The following is a 21,217-nucleotide window of genomic DNA, read 5'->3' as shown; positions in this document are numbered from 1 at the left end:
TAAAATAAGAATATTTTAATAGATTTCTGAAAATGTCAAGACTGATTTGTTAGTAATGGCAATATCCAGGGACTAAATAATAAATCTCTCTTTAAAAAATATATTAAAATATTTTTGAAATTTTAAAAAATTTAATACTTAATTTCTAAAAGTGTAAAAAATCCTTAGCTAGTTAAAATTAACAAAAAAAAAAATAATTAGTAGATTTTTTATGAATATATATATATTTAATATATTTTTTAAAATCAATGTATCATTATAAAAATTAAATAATAAATTTTAAAAAAATTATTTAAATCCATTGTAATCTCTTCCTTACACATCTTTTAGGGTACACCTCATCATAAATTAAGGTACTTAGAGATTCATAATCAACATTTATTTTTAATTAAGATGTCCTATTACTTTTGATGAGTAATTATCAATCACAAATTGTGGTTATCTCTATTAAAAATAATAAACAGAAAGAAGACTACTCAGCAAACACTATAATAATAAAAATAAATTTCTTTTTCCCCTTTTTGAAATAATATTTTAATATTATTTAAGTGGTAGATCCCAAAAATAATTTATTTATTTGATTTTACTTTTCAATATTTTTTAAGAGAGAGATGAAGAGATTCCAATTAACAAATAAAATCCAACCTTTTCACCAAACCTCTTCTAAAGTGCATAACTTAATATGCTCCAATCACTAAGCTTCATAATGCTACTAATTAGGTGAGTCTTGGTGACCACATTATTTCAATTGGTTTTCAGAAATTAAGGAGAGTTCAGAAAAAAAATATCAGATTTAATTCACTTTTAAAAATTAATTTAAAAGAAAAATATTTAATAAGTTATAAAAATATGTCATTATTTTATATAAATATAAAAATTTAATGTATTTCTCTTATATATATTTAAATTAAATAACATAAAGATAAATGTTCCGTTATAGAATACGATAAAATTTTAATATTATTTTAAAATATGGTCCAAATTTAACTCGCGGTAATTCAAATGGAGAGGAGCGAATAAATCTTTTAATAACAGTTGGGTCATGAACACTCGGTACTTACTAAGCTCATAAAAAAGGGGTCAGTCATGAACACTCCGGTACTTACTAAGCTCATAAAAAAGGGGTCAGATCAAAATCTCATAATAACCCAACACATCAGTCAACTTTTATGGATGAGCCTTAAACCTCAGGCTAACAGATCTGATCTAACACTTTCAAGACTCGAGACATCAAAGTCCGGCCTACTCGATTGAATGGGTCAGTAGGGCTACATACTCATATGCATCCAAAATCAAACACATACAGATGTAGAGAGGAATTAAATAGTCGTCTGACAATGAAAAAAAGGGGACATTCGTATGTACGACCCTGCATAACGAGAACACGTTGTAGAGGAGAAATATAAGGAGGAAAGAGGGTAAAGCACGGGATTAAGTTCACTTACACATACCAAAAACCCTATCTTTTTCTGGATGTCAGATCATATATTACTCTATACAATCCAATGTTATAATTTAATAAAAACGGCAAGAATCGAGATAATGAATTGAATTGAGAAAGTGACTTTATGTTTTAATAAAAATTCAAACTCGGTATTTCATTAAATTTAAAATAATTTTAGTACTATCGTATTAAATATATATATAATAAATTAATATAATTATTAGGTGGAATTTGATTAGTGTTATTTTTGTGGATATAGAAATTGAGAAGGTAGTGTCTAAGTCTTTAATTATGATATTTATTATTTTGACAAGGCTTATTTAAAGAGATGGCTACTTACCCAACCAATTGAGCAAAACAAAATAATATAAATACAATTTTTTTTTGCTGCCCTTCAAGACAAGATTTATACCCATATGTGTTAGTTTTACAAAAAATTATTGCCTTAAATTCTGACTGACTTTGCTTGTATGACACAAGTGTAACCAATTTTTTTAGTAAACACAATTATTCAAGATTGTATCTTTATTATATTCATTTTTTATTGTATTCAAATTAATATTTTTTGCTAATTAATTCTTATAAGTGTCTTAAATATTAAAAAATATATTTCTAAATTTTTTTAAAAACAAACACAGCCTAATTTTATGATTTTGTCCTGGAAATTACTTAATCATCACACCAATTATGTATTTGAAAACTAATTGGTTGATGAATTAATGGATAAAACTATCAAATTGAAGATCCATCTGCTTAGACTATCATCTCATGTGTAGGGTTGACATATTATCAAAGTCAACTATTTAGTAAACTAAAAAAGAAAAGAAAAGAAAAGTCAACCAATGAACAGTGATGATAATTAGACAAGCAACATGAGATTAAGGTGGTATTAATTTAATAAAACAAAGAGATTAATCCAGTAATTAGCTTGCATTAAATTGTGAGCAATCAAGAAATGGCCACATGTGTGAATACTTAAATCTCCATTTTGGTCAATGTTTTCCATTCATTGAACAGCTATAAACACATCAATTTCACATGATGATTTAATTATAAAAACTGTAAAAAAATTAAAAAAATTAGGGTTTACAATTTCTTGACTAAGAAACTTTCTTGTTTGTCTTTTTCCCCTTTCTTCATTGAATCTTTTGCTCAAAACTTGTAGGCTGTAGCCTCCATATATATAAAAATAGCCTTTTAGGATTGTTTTTAAAGTATAGAATTATATTAGAAAACTACCTGTGGAATTTACCAATACCAGACTTTGTTTCAGTTCATGGTTTGGCTTTCTTTAAAGATAGGGTCCATTTATAAATTATATTTAAATGAAATGAAAGTGATGGTATAATTTGAAGGTCAAGATTATTCTTTTTTTTTTTTTCTAATTCATTTTAGATATTATTAAAAAATAGTTTTAAAAAATTGTGTTGCTGTTTTAGTATTTTTATTATTAAAAATTATTACATTTAATGTAAATACTTTTAATAACATTTAATTAATAATATATATATTAAAAATAATATTTAATAATATTTAATCGAATATTCACTCTTGATAATCTGAGATCCAAAAAATAGAGTTTTACAATAAATTTGTGAATTTAGGAAAAACTTAGCCCTAGAGAAGGTTATTTCCTCCCTTTTATATTCTTTTCTTTCCTTATGCGAGACGGCTATTCCGCTATAGGACCACCTATCCCTTATTGCAGGTTCGTACGTATAGGTGATCTCAGAACCATCTCTGTGTGGCAAGCATTTAATTCTCGTGAGTGGACATGCCTGCGAAGTGACTGAACCCGCAATCATTTCTTTCCGTATCCGGATTTAAGGAAAAAGGACCGGAATCCAGGAAGGTCTGGCTTTAAGGCTTAACTGAACTGGACCAGTCTGATCAAGTAGCTTAAATAGAAGTCCAGTCTGGAGAATGAACGGGTTGAGTCCGACTTATTTGACGGCTTAGGAGCCTCCTGGTTATAGACTGCTATTATCAGTCCGGCCTCATGATGGGATGAGAAAGCCCAGCAGCCATCAACTCTTTAACTAAAAAAATTTACTTCTATCCATACGAATAGAATTCAGTTTCAGTCTAATAAATTTTGATAATAGCTGTGGTTCTGATAAAAACAAAAAAAATTATTCACAGATGGAAAAAATAAAATATATGCATCCGAGACAGTGGGGCAGCCATGAAAATTAAAGAAAGCCACCAAGCCAAGCTGGCTCTTCCCCTTATCCAAAAGAGCAACTGCGTCATTCCATTCTCACACGTATAATAGTTTTCCAATTTCCCCCCTTCCCTATTTTAATTATATATATATATTAAAAGACTATCAACTCTCCATCGCACCGTAGAGTCGCTTCACCCAATAAACCAACGCATCACACTTGCTATATTCAATATTATTTTTAAATTTATTTATTTTTTTAATTATTAAAGTATTTATAAATTTAAATATTTAACAAGTTTATTTTAGTTCATATATATATAATGGATTAAATCTTAAATGGTAGGAATATAAATATATACTTAATTATATTACTTTCACTTAATATATAAATTTATTAGAAAACGAGTTTTTGTAATTATTAAATCAAATGTTATTTTTTCTTTTATAAAATTAATTGAAATCAATTCTATATAAATCTAATTTAAAATTATAAAATAAAAATTTACAATATAGTGTATGAGATGTAATATAAATCTACAATGTAATTCTAATTTTTTTAATCTTTAATTTTTATTTTGTTAACAAAATAATTATTTTATTAAATTTATTGTTAATTAATTATTAATTAAAGAAGTTAATTTAAATTAAAAAGGCTAAAATATTATAAATATTTAAATTATAAAATTTAAATATTATAAATTATTAAAACTAAAGGAATTAAACTTTTTAATAAAAATTTAAATGAATAAATTATTATAGTTTAATAATAAATTTTAATATAATGATTATTTTATTAATTTAATTAGATATTTTTTATTAAAATAGTAGGGATTAAATTGTAAATTTAAAGAAACTTCAGGGATTAAGTTATAAATTATCTTTATAAAAAATTCGTTTTCGCGTTAACTCAGAGCTTATTATAGTAATAATAGCTTAATGATCCACAAATAAAAACCCATAAACAATTCCAAGTTGCCACAAACAGACAATCCACATATCTGGTTTAAGAAACCCGAAAACCTAGAAAAATCCAAAAATCTTTCGAGGGTAGTTTGGTAAAGCAGCAAGGCCTACATGTCATGGACCACCTTACATCATCATCAATGGCATCCTTCTGCAATTATGTTAAATTTCAAGTGTTTTTATGTAACACTGCCTGTACATATATGTACATATGTGGAGGGACATGAACAAGAGTGACTGTTCAGCTTCTGGGCTCCCTCTCTTTATTTCTTTCTTTCTTGTTTTTTCCTTGATTTCAGTGATTTCCAGAGGAAAAAAGAGTGATAAAAAGCTGAAACCCAGAAAGTTAAGGTACTTTGTTGATAACTCTGATGATGTTAAATTTGAGTTAATTACTTGTACTATCTCTACCTGTCTTTTCTTGTGAATTCTTTTTGTCTTGAAGCTATTCCTAATGCTAAAGAGACATAAATCAACAGAGATTCTGTGCAGAAGCAAGCTGTTTTTCTTCTCTTGTACATTTCTACAAATAATTTAAGTGCATTCATGTTTACATGTCCTCTATATTGTATTAGATTTGTAAGCTAATATCCCTTTTTGAAATGTTCTGTGTTAAGGCTTGATCAACAATATACTAGTGTACAAGCTTTTTGACTTGGGTTCTCTCTGAAATCTAACAATCTTCTTGTTTTTTTGCAGCCTTTTCCTTTTTGGTTGGATTTGCTGTGAAGGAAACCTGATATTTCTTGGGTAATTTATTCTATTGAAGAACAAGCAAACAATTTTGAAGCTTAAGTAAAGGTTAGAGGTCTGGTGCTCAAGCAAATCAAAGCAATATTCACATTTGCTTAGGTACATATTGTTCTCATTGAATTATCAGCAATTTGAACTTGGCAAGAAATTAATAGACAAGGAGATTGATGAATGATTCTTTGTTTTTAGGTGGTTTTCAGGGCTCCTCAGTCCTCAGAACAAGGAGACATGAGTCTCTTGTATAGTCCTAGTTTCAATTACCAAAATGGAGAATTAAGAAGGAATCAAGAATACATGGATTTGAATCAGCATCATTACCATCAAGAACAACACCAGCAGAATTCTGGCCTAATGCGGTATCGCTCAGCACCAAGCTCATTTCTTCAGAGTCTTGTCAATGGCACCAGTAGCCATGGGGGTGATGGTGGGGGCGTTGAAGGTGAAGATTACCGCTATTTTCGATCTTCGAGCCCTGAGATGGATACCATGTTGGCAAGATTTATGTCAACATGTAATGGTTCAGGGGATTCCAATCCTCAGAATTTGCAAGAATATGGAGAAAGACCAGCAATGAAGCAGGAAATAGAGGATTCACAAATGGTTTATCAAAGTTTACCAATCAATGATTTGACTGATGATGGAAATCCTGTGAATGTTGGAAATTCTGTTGATAACACTTACGGTGTTATGAACTCGATGGCCTTGGAGAATTCTATGCAGGCATCGAAGATGAGTACTTTGAATGGATCCAATCTTGTTAGGCAAAACAGCTCTCCAGCTGTATTTTTCTCCAACCTAGGCGTTGACAACGGTATTGTTATTTGTTTCTTGCTCTTATTTGAATTTGCACATGAAAATTTTAGAATTATATATCTAAATTATAAAATATAATAATGTTGTCTATTGTTTGTTTTCCGAGAAAGTTAGCAAGAGGAAATGCAGGAATCTATTTTTCTTTTTTTAAATATTTGTTTAAGATTCCCTTGATTCTTGACTGGAATGATATCAAATTGCAAAAATTAAAAAGAAATAAATTGAGAATAAAGGAACATGCTCTTTAGATTTCTTTCACTTTTCTGCAATCAAACAATATTTTTATTCTTGTTCCTGACTTGGCTTGGTGGCACCATAAAGATTTGTTAAACCTTTTCACCCAGAAAAGTTGAAGGTACCTCTGAAAGTTTTTCTTTATGCAAAGAAAGCCAACTTTTGGCATTTCCTCTTTTTCTTTTATTCCCATTGAATTACTCGAATAGTCGGTGAAAAGAAATGGTTTCTAGCTCAGAATCGTGGAATAAAATTAGTCAATGCAGCTGAGTTATGTTTATACAGTTGTCTGAAATCTTAATCTTGATGGTAATGTTCAGTTTTTTCTTGTTTCAATTAGATCCTAATTGTGTTCTCTTGAAATATTAAGTTCTGCCGTTGTGACCAGTTAATTCCCTGTTGTTCATTGCTTCAAGATTGAACCATTGATAATTCTTTTTTCAATGACTAACAGGCTTCACTGTAACAAAAGATGGGGGCAGTTTTCGAGCTTGCAATGGCTTGAACGCAGAAGCTAGCCCATCTATTAGTAGGTTAAGCAATCATCTAAACTTCCCATCAGGGCAGAGGTTTTTGCCTCGGATTGCTGAAATTGGAGAGGAAAATCCTGGTGCAAGTAGTCCTGAAGGTAACACTGGCAAGAGACAGTACATGAATTTTGGAAATGACTCGTGGGATGATTCTTCATCGAATGACTTTAAACGGTTAAGAAGTAATGATGGGCATGTATTTTCTGGCTTAAATATGTTGGACAATCAGGTAAAATTTGCAGAAATTGTGTAGCTATTGTTAGTTTGCTAAATTCTGTGGAAATGCTAATGCTGTAATCTTTTATTAGAATGGGAATTCTGGAAACCGCTCAACCGGTTTGACTCACCACCTGAGCTTGCCTAAGACAGCTTCAGAGATGGCAACTATAGAGAAGTTCCTGCAATTCCAAGGTTCTGTTCCCTGTAAGATTCGAGCGAAAAGGGGCTGCGCTACTCATCCTCGAAGTATTGCAGAGAGGGTAACATCCCAATTAATTCACTCACTCATCAAACAAAAATCTTTCTTTTTTATTCACAAGAACAATGAATTAATCTTTTGATGTACGTATATACTGCAGGTAAGAAGAACGCGAATCAGCGAAAGAATGAGGAAACTGCAGGATCTTTTCCCCAACATGGACAAGGTAGTTCAAACTTCATGGTCTAGATTAATTTCTATTCAGTGATTATTAGATACTAAATGCTTAAATCATTCTTCTTTTCAGCAAACAAACACAGCAGATATGTTAGATTTGGCAGTTGAATACATTAAAGACCTTCAAAAACAGGTTAAGGTAATATATAAAAAACACCAATGATGAATCAATGTCAGCTTATCTTTCAACTTCGTTTACCTTCTCTTACCTAATTTTCTTCGTTCTTTTGCAGAACCTGAAAGATACAAGAGCAAAGTGCACATGTTCAAGTAAACAGAAACTGTATTTGAATGCGTCTGCTTGATTTGTTTCTGTACATATAGAAACTAGGAAATGTGAAAGATTCAGAAGAACAACCAGCTACTTGATTCTTAATGTACTGTAGAAGAATAGGAGAAGAGGAGATTGTGATGTTACACTTTTGCTTTGAGCTAGTCTTAGTGATGAATCTCTTCTGGCAAGAAAAAGAATGAAATCAGATCTTCCTGTACTGTAAAATTCTTTGAAGAAGATAGGTTGCTTTAGCACGTATTTATGTTGTAATTTCTTGAATGAATTTCTTGAATGAATTTTGTGTCTTTTGGTATGATTCATTTTAAGAAAAAAATTCAAGTAAATTCTCATAAAATCAGATAAGATTTTAATTTGTTTTAAAAGGAAAATTTTTTAAGTTAAAGAAGAATTTAATTTTTTTTTCATTTTAAAAAGAAAATTATTAAAAAAATAATTAAATTCAAATTAATTAGTGAGTTCACATTTTGATTCATGTGAAAGCTATTGTGTTCTCATTTTCTGTGACACCACTTTTGGCAATTGAAAATAAATATTAATTAACAGTCAAATCTTTCTATTTTTTTCCCTTTGGAAAAAAAATTATTTTAATTAAATTCTTAACTTTATAGTAAAACAAGCTAATTGAATTTCATTATCTTATGATCCCTCTTCTAGCCGTCCAAATGACTAATTTCACAATAATTAACTTAAAATAAAAATTCAATTATTTTTAATTAAATTTTTTTATTTAAAACAATAAAAAAAAATTGTATAATTATGTAAATATTTATTTAAATATTTCCCGGCATTATATTCCATTTTTAATGTTTCCAAATAAGTGAACGTCATCGTTTTGATCGGGCTTATACAAGTCGTTGGTTTCCTCTTCCATTTTCTCTCTCTCGCTCTCGCACTTTCCGGTGCTTTTCTCCTGTCCAAAGCCACCATTTTTCTTTTCCTACATATAATCAAATAAAAATCCCACCTTTTCCCTGCTTTTCCTTTCACTTTCCATCAAACCCAGACTCAGGCTTTTCTTGAGCTTCACCTACTCTTCTGCAAGCTTTGATCTTTTCTTCCCACATGTTTTAACTCAAAGAACTTTGATCCTGATCTCTCTTTACTATTCATACTGTAACAAAGCTTTGAATTTTGTTTAAATAGCTCTTGTATAAAAAGAATTTGAAAGTGATATAAGAGAGAGGGATGTCGAAGCTGCAAGTGAATTTCAATCAGAACATAGACTACGTGTTTAAAATTGTACTGATTGGTGACTCGGCTGTGGGGAAATCGCAGCTCCTGGCTCGATTCGCCAGGAACGAGTTCAATTTGGATTCCAAAGCCACGATCGGAGTTGAGTTCCAGACTAAAACTATCGTTATTGATCACAAAACCATCAAGGCTCAGGTTTGGGACACTGCAGGTCAAGAACGGTACTTTTTCTTTCTCTCTTTTGGAGTTTAGTTGAATAATTCTGATCAAAGAAAGAAAAAAGACCTAAAATTGTTGGATTTGAGCTGTGATTGAGTTTATCTGTATGCATCTACTCAATTTCTTGGATTGTTATTTAGTTTATTGAGCTAATGATTTATTTAATGATTGATTGAGAAAAAGTGAAGTCAGGTTTGATTTTTCACTCAGTGTTGAGATCCCAAATCTTCTTTTTTATTTTTTCATTAACATTTTTGAAGCTTGATGTAATCTGGATTTCATTGATTTGGTGGCTGAAAAACTGAAACTGCATTTTCCATTGACACCGTGTATGTGTTAAATCATTCTCTTGAAATATACCTCTTTGATTTATCTTGCCCAGTAATTACATGATATACAGAATGGCAATTGGTCTGAGGAAGGCATGAAATGGAAACTAAAGATTCTGTCACTACGATTTTTCATTATGGAAGTGTGTGATGTGATCATTAGAGTTTTTTTATTTATATAGCATATGCTACTATATTACAACAGGTTCTGATCTCTTGGATGCTCTTGTTTTTCTAACGCTTGTGGAAATGATCAATAAAATTCCTTAATGTATGTAGTTCACTGGTGAAGCAATGGTGTGTGGATGATGAGTTGAACCTAACCTTTGTTTTTTGATGCCATTGAATTTTGTTGGAATTTAACAAGTTGAGGCTCGGATGAGGCAGAAGAAGGGCAGTCATTGGTGTTTTTCTCCCCTGCAAGCAGGGGCGGAGGGAGGGTACGGTACCGGCGACCGGAAAATGCTTTGAAGGGGATGAAGGTGCCGCAGCGGCGCAGCCGGTGGTGCCCTACCAAAGGGAAGCTCCTGGCTCCGCCCCTGCCTGCAAGTATCATGCCTCTTTGAGATGTTTTACATACTGTAACACGTGAAATATAGCTAGCCCTACGATTGAGCCATGGGTACACTAGTTTAATGAATACAGGTACAGATAGACCCAAATAATCAAATCATGGGTCAGTCTGCCCATAAGCGCACCTGCAGGACTTGAACCAGTCTGTACAACATTATATGTGCGCGGGCCATCATCACACCATATTGCGCCTGGCAGTGGGATGGAATGGTCTTTGAACGGTAAGTCGACTAAGCATCAAATGAGCCGAACCATGAGCCGGGAGATGAGACAGTGATGTAACTAGACAGGACAAAATGTAACGATGAGGGGAAAATATATGTATAAGGAGAGCTTCTTAGAAAGAGGGACCTTCACTTTGTCTTGAACCCTCTTAACTCTCCATTACTACACAGCCTGAAGAAATACAAGCCCAAATCTTACTCTCAAGCTCACTATCCCTCAGACACTTCACCCAACCCATATTTTCTTACACTCACTACACGTGGCAAGATCTCCAACCCTGTGGACCTCAGACTCATCACATACTATTGTTATTTATTAGTTAGAAACCATATAGTTCTGACTTATGAAGTAAAATAGTGGGAAAGAAAGAGAGAACTGTGTCATATGATGAGATGAGTTCAGTAATGTGAATATGTTTTCTTGGTGGTTGGAGGCTTATCTATGTTTCTGGTAATCAATACGTAAAAGGACATACAAATGTTACATAATTGAAACTTTAGAATTAGATTCTCCAGATTGATGTGTTCCCTAATACTGATAGACAAACTATTGAAAAACCTTGAACACTGGTAACCTTGTGCAAATGGAAGAGTGAAGATAATGAAACTAATGATGTTGTGATACATTGAAAATGGTTTAGTTGGTTGAACTAGACAACATAATTTCTGTTTCTTCAGAAAGTTGGACAGGCATGTGTATGGGTGTTTGAGAAAAAAGTTGCCTTAAACTTTCTGTTAGAAATGACATGTATTTATATGTATATATCTACATTTATCTTCTGTATATTAAATGGAACATTTATATGGGCACTGATGATGGTTGCTTTTATCAATTGTGAAAATTGTGGTGGCATTCTTAGGTATCGAGCAGTGACGAGCGCATACTACAGAGGGGCAGTGGGGGCAATGCTGGTCTATGACATAAGCAAGCGTCAGTCGTTTGATCATATAGCAAGGTGGTTAGAGGAATTGCGGGAGCATGCTGATAATAACACTGTCATCATGCTTGTAGGTAACAAGTCTGACCTGGGGACCCTTCGAGCTGTTCCAACTGAGGATGCCAAAGAATTTGCCGAAAAGGAAAACCTCTTCTTCATGGAGACGTCAGCTCTCGAGTCCACTAATGTTGAATCAGCTTTCCTTTCTGTTCTGACAGAGATTTATCGAGTTGTCAGCAAGAAGAGCCTTGTTGCAAATGACGAACATGGACATGGAGGAAATGTTTCACTTCTCAAAGGAACCAACATTGTTGTTCCTGGACAGGAGCCGGAACCGGAAGCAAGGAGTTCAGGTTGTTGCAGTAGATCATAGGATCATTACCTTCCTTGCTGCACTTCATGGGTTTCTGCTGTTTATAGTTTCAGGTAACCTGGTCTTTTATAGCTTCATCAACTATGTGGTTTCTTAATTTGGGAAATTTATTATTTCGTTCTTGTACTATGGAGAAACTCATTAGTTGGTTTTTCGATTTTGAAAAGTATATTAGAACATTTTGAGATTTTAGAAAATCTATTAATTAGTCATTCTGTTGATTTTTGTCTTTTTAAGTATTTTACTATTAGTCCCAGTGGTATAGAAACTAACGAGTTTCCTATATCACAAAAGCTAAATAGTAATTTTTCCTCTTGCTTTTTCTTGATTAACCTGAGTCAATTTTTCATCTGGAAACAGATCATTGCACGGCACTGTATGGAGTTTTGTATATCAGGTAATTGAACTTTTACACTTTATCAATGACTTGCTGGCTCTTTTTCACATAGAGCTTGTGGATCATTGAGATGTTACACAGTATTACGTGGCTGTAAACCGAAATTGGCTCATTTTGTTATAATTAGTAGTTAGCTGTGGTTGGCACCTGAAACAGAAATCTTTTAATTTTACAGCATACATAAAAAAAATATGCCTACAAAAGATTCAGAATGTTTTTTTTTTTTCCCTTCCTGTGGACAGCATTTCTGGAATGTTGATTCAACTCTTGAATGACTTGATTATTCCCGAAATTTATTTCTGATGAATATCTTGGAAGTGTCACTGTTGTGCTGCGAGTTTCCCACAACTGCTTATGTAGTTGATTTCAGTTCTTGGTTCAAGGCTCAACTTTCTGATCAGCCACAGTTCTTTTTCTTTTTTTAGTCAGAGATAGACAGACGCATACAAGTCTTAGAGATAAGACTGAATCATTGTCAAAACCATGGTCTTCCAAAAGTATTGAAGGAAGCTGAAGAGCAGGAGAGAGAGCGAGCAATAATGTTATTTATTAGTCTTAATTAATAAATAAAATAAAAATTAATTATTGATTGGCTTAGTTTTAATCAGGAGAGCAAACATTTTCAAATTAATTTTCTATTTTCAATATCATCAATAAAAAATAATATGACCTATAAAAATTACCTTGAAAAAACTGAACTAGAAATCCAACTAAGAAATGAGAAGAAAATATTTGACCCATAGCACTTTTTTCTTTTTTAATTATTTTAAAATATATAAGATACTAATTAACAATCTAATTTATAATGATAATTGCAATGCTTTAGATTACCTTTACTCTTGACGATTTAGCCAAGAAAGAAAAGAAATGACAAAAAAATGTATTAGAAAGAAAAAACGTGACATGAAATGGGTTTTTTCTTTCTCAATTAGGGGTTAAAAAAAATTTGGGAGGAGTTATCTCTTGAATATGGAGGTGCAGGTGCAGGTGCAGTATTCAGTTCAAATTAAAAAAATCGATCGAATTGAATTAATTTAAAAATTCACTTTGATTTTTTATTCATTTTGATTTGGTTCGATTTTTAATTTTAAAAATTTTAGATATTTCAATTTAATTTTCATCAAGAAAAAAATTAAAAAAATCGAACCGAATCGATTAGTAATAATAATATATTATTTTTAATAATATAGAAATTAGATAAGTTAAAATATTTTAATTAAATTTTAAAATAATAAAAATAAAGTATAAAAAATAAAAAATATTAAAAATTTAAATCGATTAAATTGAATTGAATTAGATCAATTTAATTTGATTTAATTTTTGACTAAAATTGATTTAGTTTGATTTTTATAAATATTAAAATTTTAATTTTTAATTTATTCGGTTTGATTTAATTTTAAACTAAAATCAGTCTACTTAAATGAATTTATTATGAAATATATATTAATTGAATTAGTAAATTTCAAACACACGTTTATATTAAAAAAAATAAAATAATTTAATTTTTACTGTTTATATCAATGTATACACTGGAATGTTTATTATAACTTTAAAAAAGAGAATGCTTTTTCTGACAACTGTATGCCTCCATGTTTAAAATCGGAGAAATTTATAATTTAGTTTTTTAGTATTATGATTGTTAACGAGTCAGTTTTTATATTTTTAAAAATTTATAAAAATATTTTTAGTTTTTTCTCTCCGTCAACGAAATAATCATTTCGTTTATTTTTACCGTTAAAAATATAGTAAAAGACGAAATTACCCCATTCTTCTCTTCTTCTCCTCTTCTTCTCCTCTTCTTCTTGTTCTTCTTTTTCTTCATCTTTTTTTTTCTTTGTTTTTTGAGGAGGAGGCGGAAGAGGTGGAGGAGGGACTATTTTGTTGATGAAAAAAAAACGATAAGAACGTTTTAATAGATGTGAGAAAAGATATGAACTATTTCGTTGACGAAAAGAAACGATAAGAATGTTTTAATAGATATGAGAAAAGATAAAAACTTTTTAATAGATTTTTGAAAATACAGAGAGAAACAATTTCGTTGATAGAAAGAAACGATAAGGAGTGACTATTTCGTTAACGGAAAGAAACGATAAGAACGTTTCAATAGATATGAGAAAAAATAGGGACTATTTCATTGATGAAAATAAACGATAAGGACATTCTAATACATATGAAAAAAGATAAAAATATTTTAATAGATTTTTGAAAATATAGAGACCGACTTGTTAATAATAAAAAGATCTAAGAACTAAATAAGAAGTTTTATTTGAGGGTAAAATTAGATTTTAAAAATTTTTTCCTATTTTTTTATCTAATTTTAACGGAAAAGAGAACGGAAAGACTATTTCGTTGATAAAAAGTAAAGATAAGAACGTTTTAATAAATTTTTAAAAATACTCGTTAATAATAGCAAATATCCAGAAATTAAATTGTGAATCTCCTTAAAAATAAATTATTATCCTGGTAGCCAGCCGAGCATTGTTATTAAATTGGAATCAAATTGGTACTGATTTGAGATTATCAGCCAATCCAATCATTCAATAGGAATAAAATTCTGTAAAGTGTAGGCAAAGAGTATTGAACCTAATAATAATTTGTTTATTTATCTCATAATATATGATTAATATTTGTAAATATTAAAATCATATTTATATATTTATAATAATTTTTACATTGGAAAGATAATTAATAATACTAAAAATTGAATATTTCTATATAAAATTTGAAGATAGTGTCAAAAATAAAAAAAATTCTTTTGCACGCACTTGGATATTGTATATATATAGGCTAATAAAATATTATTAATTTAAATTTAAATATAAAATTTACCATAATTTTAATTAATATTTTATTAATTTATTGCTGATGTGGTATATATAAAATTTTCCCATAAAAGTGTATATATATAATTGGATACATATAATATATATATATATTTGGTAGTTGGTTTTATATTTACCTAATATATTTCCAAACGTAAAATTACTTCTCTCAATTTTTGAGAATTTGAAAGCTAAAAAAGAAAAATAAAAATTTAAAAAAAAAGTAATATATTAGATTTCACACGATTACACAATGGAATACATTAAAGGGGAAGCAGAAAATGCAAGTAATTAATTATATGTATAAAGTTTCAAGCCCAGGAATTATTAGCATCATTTTGTATGCTTATATTTATTTATTTTGCATGAAAAGCCACTCTTTTCTTGGCAAATTAATCATGCTTTTGTGGATAGAGATAAACTGGAAGCCCTTTAGCTGGTATTGGCATTGGATCTACAACAATTTTCTCATCAGGAATCATCTTCTTCCACTTGAATCTCTTCACTATATTGTGTAAGAAAACCAGTATCTCCAATCTTGCATACTCTTTTCCAGGACACATCCTTGGACCTCCTCCAAATGGAACGAACGTGTAAGGTGCTGGCCCTGATCCTTCGAATCTTGATGGATCGAACTTCTCAGGCAGTGGAAAATATTCTGGATTCTTGTGTGTTGAATGTGTGCTCCAATACAACTGCAAAAAATTTGAACGAAAAATGGTAAAAAATATTTAGTTAAATAAATAGCTTGAGAAGTTGTAATGAGGCTTACTTTCCAACCCTTTGGAATGGAGAAACCACCATAGTTGAAATCATGTAAAGCTTCCCTGAAAGAACCCTGTAGAGGTGGGGCTAATCTCATCACTTCACAGACAACATTCCATGAATATTTCATCTTCTGAATGTCCTCCCAGTTTAATAGCTCCCCTGGTGCTTTTGACTTCAAAATCTCCAATTGCTCTAATATTTCATGGCAGATATACATATAAATTACAGAATTTCATCGAGAAAATATGCAAGTAGGGAGAAAGAGATGATTTCAGATACCTTTCAGAACATTATTGTAGATTTCAGGGAGCTCAGAAAGATACTTGACCACAAAAGTGATGGAAGCACTAGCAGTATCATGACCACCAATGAGCAAAGAAATTATTTTATCAGCTATCCCAATATCTCCCAAGCGTTGCCCATCTTCATCAGTAGCTACCAACATATGTGACAATATATCTTGCGTTGGAGAAGCTTTATTCTCATCAAGATCCTTCCTTCTTTGCTTAATAATTGCCAACATCTCGTTCCTGATAATCCTGGAGGCCTTGATTCCTCGATGGAAAGATGTTCCAGGCAAATCAATGGGAATAGACATGATTCCTGACGCCATATCATTGAAAGGAGCAGCAAACTTGGTAACCCGTTTCCTGTCCTCCATGCTCACAAACACTTTACAAGCAACTGTAAAGGTGTAAAATTTTGCAAGTGGATAGACAGAAACTTGTTCCTTGCCTTCCCAGAAATCCTCAAAGTGTCTCTGTGCCATAGAATCCATGACACTTATGTACCTTTGCAGGGCTTCAGGTTTCAGAAAGTGAGGTAACATTTTTCTCATCCTCATACCTTCTGCTTGGATAGAACTGTGTGCAGAAGAAGGGAAGAGTTTCAGGATTGACTTAGGCCACCAAGCAGTGACTAGCTTGTTCTCGTTAGAGAACAAGAACTTGTTGCCATGAGCACCACAAACAACAGCAGTTTCCTCACCAAGAATTGAAGTACTGAAAATTTGATGAGAGTATTTGGCCATTCTATCAGAAATAAATTTCTCAGGATGACCTTTTCTGCCTGTGGAGAGAAATTCCAGACTCTCTCCAATGTATGGCAAGCCAAAATTGCCTGGTGGGAGGTTAGTGAAACTTGGCCTGTACAATAAGACAACAATTGGGAGAGAAACAAGGATAATGAAAATGGTTAAGGCAATGAGAAAGAACAACTCCATTTTTGTCTTTGGTGAAAGCTTCTCAAAAGAAAGTAATTTGGCTGAGAGGCATAAGCAATGTGCATGTGGTGGCCATTATATAGAAGAAGTGAGAAATTGGGTTAACATTAAAGCTATAAAGTCAAAGAAAGTTGGTAGTAAATAATTATGGGTTTTGTTTATTATTTTTCATATTGAGTTTGGTAATGAGAGACAGGTGATCTGTGAGAAAGTCAAGATTAACTTGAACTCAAGCTAATTTTGTATATTAAAAAAATTGTAGATTTTTGCCCATTGCCCTTACTCAGTTATATACTTCACTAGCACTGAGATTCTTGATGGTACAAGCCATGTGATTCTTGCATGCCATGCAATTTTCATGCATAGGTTAAGTTTCTTCACTATTATATTTTATAATTTAGATAAAATATTTTAATTTTAACTAATTTTTTATTTATTATAAAAAAATAAATTATCGTCTATAATGGTAGAATTAATGAATTTCTATGCTACAATTAAGGAAAACGTTATGAAAAATTATTTCTATTTAATATAGAATTTATATTTTTAAATAAAAAATAATGTATATTTATATATTTCTAAAATAGAAAGATTTTGATATGTTTGTATTATAGTTGAAAACCTTTAATTTATGATATTATACTATAAGTGTTATTTTTTTCTTTTATTATTCTCAATTTAATATTTTTATTTATGATAATAATTAAAATATATAAAGTAATTTAATATTATTATTTTAATTAGACCGATTTTTATAGTAGTATGAAATTTTTAAATAATTATATGCATATAAATAAATGTGAGAGATTTGTTATGGTGAGAACCAAATTCAAGTGTGATTTGGATTGGGAAAAAAAAAGAAGGTTTTAATTTTGCTCATTATGATCAAGCTAAAGTTGATGGGATGGCATACTAACAGTAATGGATCTTTTCTCCTAGGAATCTCCCCAAGGCAGCTTCTGAATGTGAAGGGTTTGCATACGGAGCTAGATTCGTGATTTTAGATATATTCCCATTATTCAATTCACTTGCACCTTAAAAACATCTTTTAATGATTATTTTCAGAATTTATTTAATAATTTGTAAATAATTTTCTCCCAATTGAATTTTAATTGATAAGAGCTTTCATTTTTATTGATTGAATAACCTTGAATATCTTTATTTATAATAAAAATCAAATTAAAGTAAAAAAAAAATTAATATTTCACATAAATACAAAGTGGCATGAATATACATTAGGTCTAGGGGTGAGTAGATTCGGTTTAAATCGAAAAAATTGATCGAATCGAATTGATTTAAAAATTTAGTTCGGTTTTTTATAAATTTCGGTTTGATTTGATTTTTAATTTTAGAAATTTCGATTCTTTCGGTTTGGTTCGGTTTTAATAAAAAAAGCCGAACCGAGCCGATTAGTGATAATAATATGTTTTTTCAATAATATAGAGAAATTAAATCATATTAAGGTTAAAATATTTTAATTAAATTTTAAAATATTAAAAATAAAGTGTAAAAAATAAAAAATTATTAAAAATCAAAACTGATTAAACCGAATTGAATCAAACCGAATCAAACCGGTTCGGTTCGATTCGGTTTCTGACCAAAATCGATTTGATTCGGTTTTCATAAACACTAAAAATTCAATTTTTGATTTATTCAGTTCGGTTCGATTTTGAATTGAACCGACCAAATGCCCACCCTAATTAGGTCACTGCTGCATCACCAGTCCAATGGCTAACCCTCCATGTATGATAATCATAACCCATTAAAATCAAACATTAAAATATTAAAAAATTACTATTTGAATCTCAAATTTAAAAAAATATATTAAAATATTTTTAACATTTTAAAAAATTTACCTTAAATATTTTAATATATTTTTTAATTAATGAATTTTTAAATATTTCCGTTAATTATTTTTAATTTTTGTCCTGAACAACAGGTAACCTTATTGACTCTGAAAACAATGTGTGATTAATTCCTAAAATGGACAAAAAAAGGGTAATTAATGCATTAATTAAAATCTCAATTAAGAAGTGAAAATATCTTTTTGGATAAATGATGAAGCAACTTCACTAAAATAAACCCATTAAGCTAAGATAGGTTGAGTTGTAAGGGCAACTTAAACAATTAGAATAGCGTATTATCAATTACAAGTCAGATTAAGACCACCCAAAACATACTAAATAATAGCTGTTGTTTAAAAAAATTAATCACTATTTAAAACTCATAAATTTTTTAAATTTTAAATAATTACATGTTTTAATTAAAATATCTATGAATGATTCATAAGTCTTTGATATATTTGTGAACAAGCAGTTTATAAACACATTTAATTTATAAATATATAAATTAAGAAAAACATCCTATAAATAAGATGCAAATATGATTAGCTTATTAAGCATGCAATTAATTTATTTATAATCTACGTGGATAATTAGGGTTTTAAGTAAACAACATGCACAAGTAATTATATTTAATTAAATATACTCTAGGCTGTAGGTTAAGGTTTGGGATTTGATTGATGGGATCTTAAGATCGAATTTCAATGAATGAGACTGCAGATTTACTAGTGGAAAAAGTAAGCACACTTGTAATTCGTTGACACGAATCACACACATAAAAAATAGTATGCATGATGAAGATGATAGTATGGCATGCAGGCATGTGAATTCCTTTTTCAAAATTTTTTTAAAAAAAAGATAGAAAATATTATAGGGCAATTTATATAAAAATAATTATATAGTTTTGACTTTTAAAGTAATTAGAAAATAATTATTAGTATAATTCATATTACTATTGCATCTGTGATTATATCTTCAATGTTTGGACTTCACATTTGTATGTGTTTGGTGAACACTGTCCTTTCAATCACTTCATTCTCTTTTAATAGTCAATAAAAAAATTCTATTTAATCCAGCAGTAATTATATAATTAAATTTTAAAAATTAAATATTTTGAAAACTCTAATTCCATCTTTTTATTAAAAAAAATTCAATTTCCTCAATAATAAAAAATAAAAATTTATTTATTTATTGAACATGAGGAGAAGGAATTCATATAAAACTAATTTTAGTCATTGAAAATTATTATATGCTTTTCTCTTACATTTGCCTAATCATCAAATTCTTATTAATATTAAATATTATTATTGCAGATTTCTTTGCCTCTTGTGAAGTAATAGTTAGTCATAGTTTTAGGATTCATAAACAAAATTAATTTAATTCAATAAAATGTGAAAGTATACCTTATTATTATGTTTTTATTTATATTCTAATACTTATTAATTAATGAATTAGTAAATTTTATATTTATTATTCTGTGATCCAGAAAATAGGGTTTATAATGATTGTATAAATTTGGATAGAAAAAAAGACGTTTATTACCTTTTATCCATTTTCTTTTATTCGCTAGTAACGTCTAATCGTTTATCTGCTGGAGTGTCATCTGTTTCTATCACTCAGATTCATACATACGAATATGTCAAAGTTTCTCCCCACGATATGCGACTATTTAATTCCTTTTGATGTGCATGCGAATAGGACTGCGAGGTGGTTTGTCCTGTTCTCATTCCTCTTGTCATGTGAAGGAAGGGCTCGCGTGTGAGGTCTGTCCGGCTCAATTCTCCTAATTGGACTGAGACGTGTAACGTAAGGCTAACTCATCTTGAAAATGGCTTGATGGGCCTTGAGTCCATAATTTTTTTAGAGTCCGACCTTGTTTCAGACGTAGAATACCTGACAATATTAAAATAAAAAAAAAATATAAACTTGACCTCAAAACCATATGTAAATCTTGAAGATGTCAACTAGATGAATACATTATCTTAAATATAATAGTATAGCTTGTGCTCTTAAATTTGCCAAATAGCTAAGGAACCTACCAACGCTAATTTCAAACTCTTCCTAAAATTAAATATTTTATTGCAGATTGTGAAGTAATAGTAATCATGGTTTTAGGATTCATGAATAAATTAAAAATTCTGTTATTTAATTTAAGATTCAACATAAATGTAATAAAAATTAATTACGTTAATCACAATTTTTGATAATATATTTATCAATTTAAGTAAATATCTAAATCTAATTCCTTTTTTTCTTTAAATTAATAAATATTTTAAGGAAAATAGTTATTACCTTTTATTAAAAAAATTATTACAGTCAGCTTTCAAAAATTAAGAGAATATTTTATATATTTTTTACAGTTTATAAATCATACTAATTTTTTCTAGAAAAAAAATATTTTTTAAAATTAATCTTACTAATTTCAAAAGGTAAGTGAAACCACAGCTAAACTGAAAGGGAATTTAA

At 29.9% G+C, this 21,217-nt stretch overlaps 3 protein-coding genes across 4 annotated transcripts; 2 read left to right on the top strand and 1 right to left on the bottom strand.

Annotated features, from left to right (window-relative positions):
- The first annotated feature begins 4,775 nt into the window (after nt 1–4,775).
- Nucleotides 4,776–8,146, top strand: LOC110619213 (transcription factor bHLH130). The gene is made up of 8 exons (XM_021762501.2): nt 4,776–4,925; nt 5,274–5,426; nt 5,517–6,138; nt 6,829–7,133; nt 7,213–7,383; nt 7,483–7,548; nt 7,630–7,698; nt 7,793–8,146. The coding sequence occupies exons 3-8, from the start codon at nt 5,556–5,558 to the stop codon at nt 7,862–7,864; spliced, it is 1,266 nt and encodes a 421-aa protein (XP_021618193.1). The 5' UTR covers nt 4,776–4,925; nt 5,274–5,426; nt 5,517–5,555; the 3' UTR covers nt 7,865–8,146.
- Nucleotides 8,147–8,721: 575 nt separating this feature from the next.
- On the top strand, nt 8,722–12,405 carry LOC110619215 (ras-related protein RABA4c). 2 transcript variants are annotated; one of them, XR_006351241.1, is made up of 3 exons: nt 8,723–9,266; nt 11,251–11,754; nt 12,062–12,405. XR_006351241.1 is itself a non-coding variant. In XM_043958351.1 (2 exons), the coding sequence occupies exons 1-2, from the start codon at nt 9,040–9,042 to the stop codon at nt 11,699–11,701; spliced, it is 678 nt and encodes a 225-aa protein (XP_043814286.1). In that variant the 5' UTR covers nt 8,722–9,039; the 3' UTR covers nt 11,702–11,898. The 2 variants fall into 2 exon arrangements, 1 of the variants encoding a protein (XP_043814286.1); XM_043958351.1 differs by lacking the exon at nt 12,062–12,405 and having other exon boundaries at nt 8,722–9,266; nt 11,251–11,898.
- Nucleotides 12,406–15,134: 2,729 nt separating this feature from the next.
- Nucleotides 15,135–16,972, bottom strand: LOC110619201 (beta-amyrin 28-monooxygenase). The gene is made up of 3 exons (XM_021762479.2): nt 15,968–16,972; nt 15,693–15,880; nt 15,135–15,615 (listed from the first exon to the last, which is right to left on the bottom strand). Exons 1-3 carry the CDS (start codon nt 16,908–16,910, stop codon nt 15,313–15,315), a joined length of 1,434 nt encoding a protein of 477 aa, XP_021618171.1. The 5' UTR covers nt 16,911–16,972; the 3' UTR covers nt 15,135–15,312.
- Between the last annotated feature and the right edge of the window lie 4,245 nt (nt 16,973–21,217).

Source organism: Manihot esculenta, chromosome 7, assembly GCF_001659605.2.
Source record: "Manihot esculenta cultivar AM560-2 chromosome 7, M.esculenta_v8, whole genome shotgun sequence".
NCBI classification, from domain to species: Eukaryota; Viridiplantae; Streptophyta; class Magnoliopsida; order Malpighiales; family Euphorbiaceae; genus Manihot; species Manihot esculenta.
Note: the sequence above shows the minus strand (reverse complement) of the source record. Positions and strands in the feature narration are given on the sequence as shown.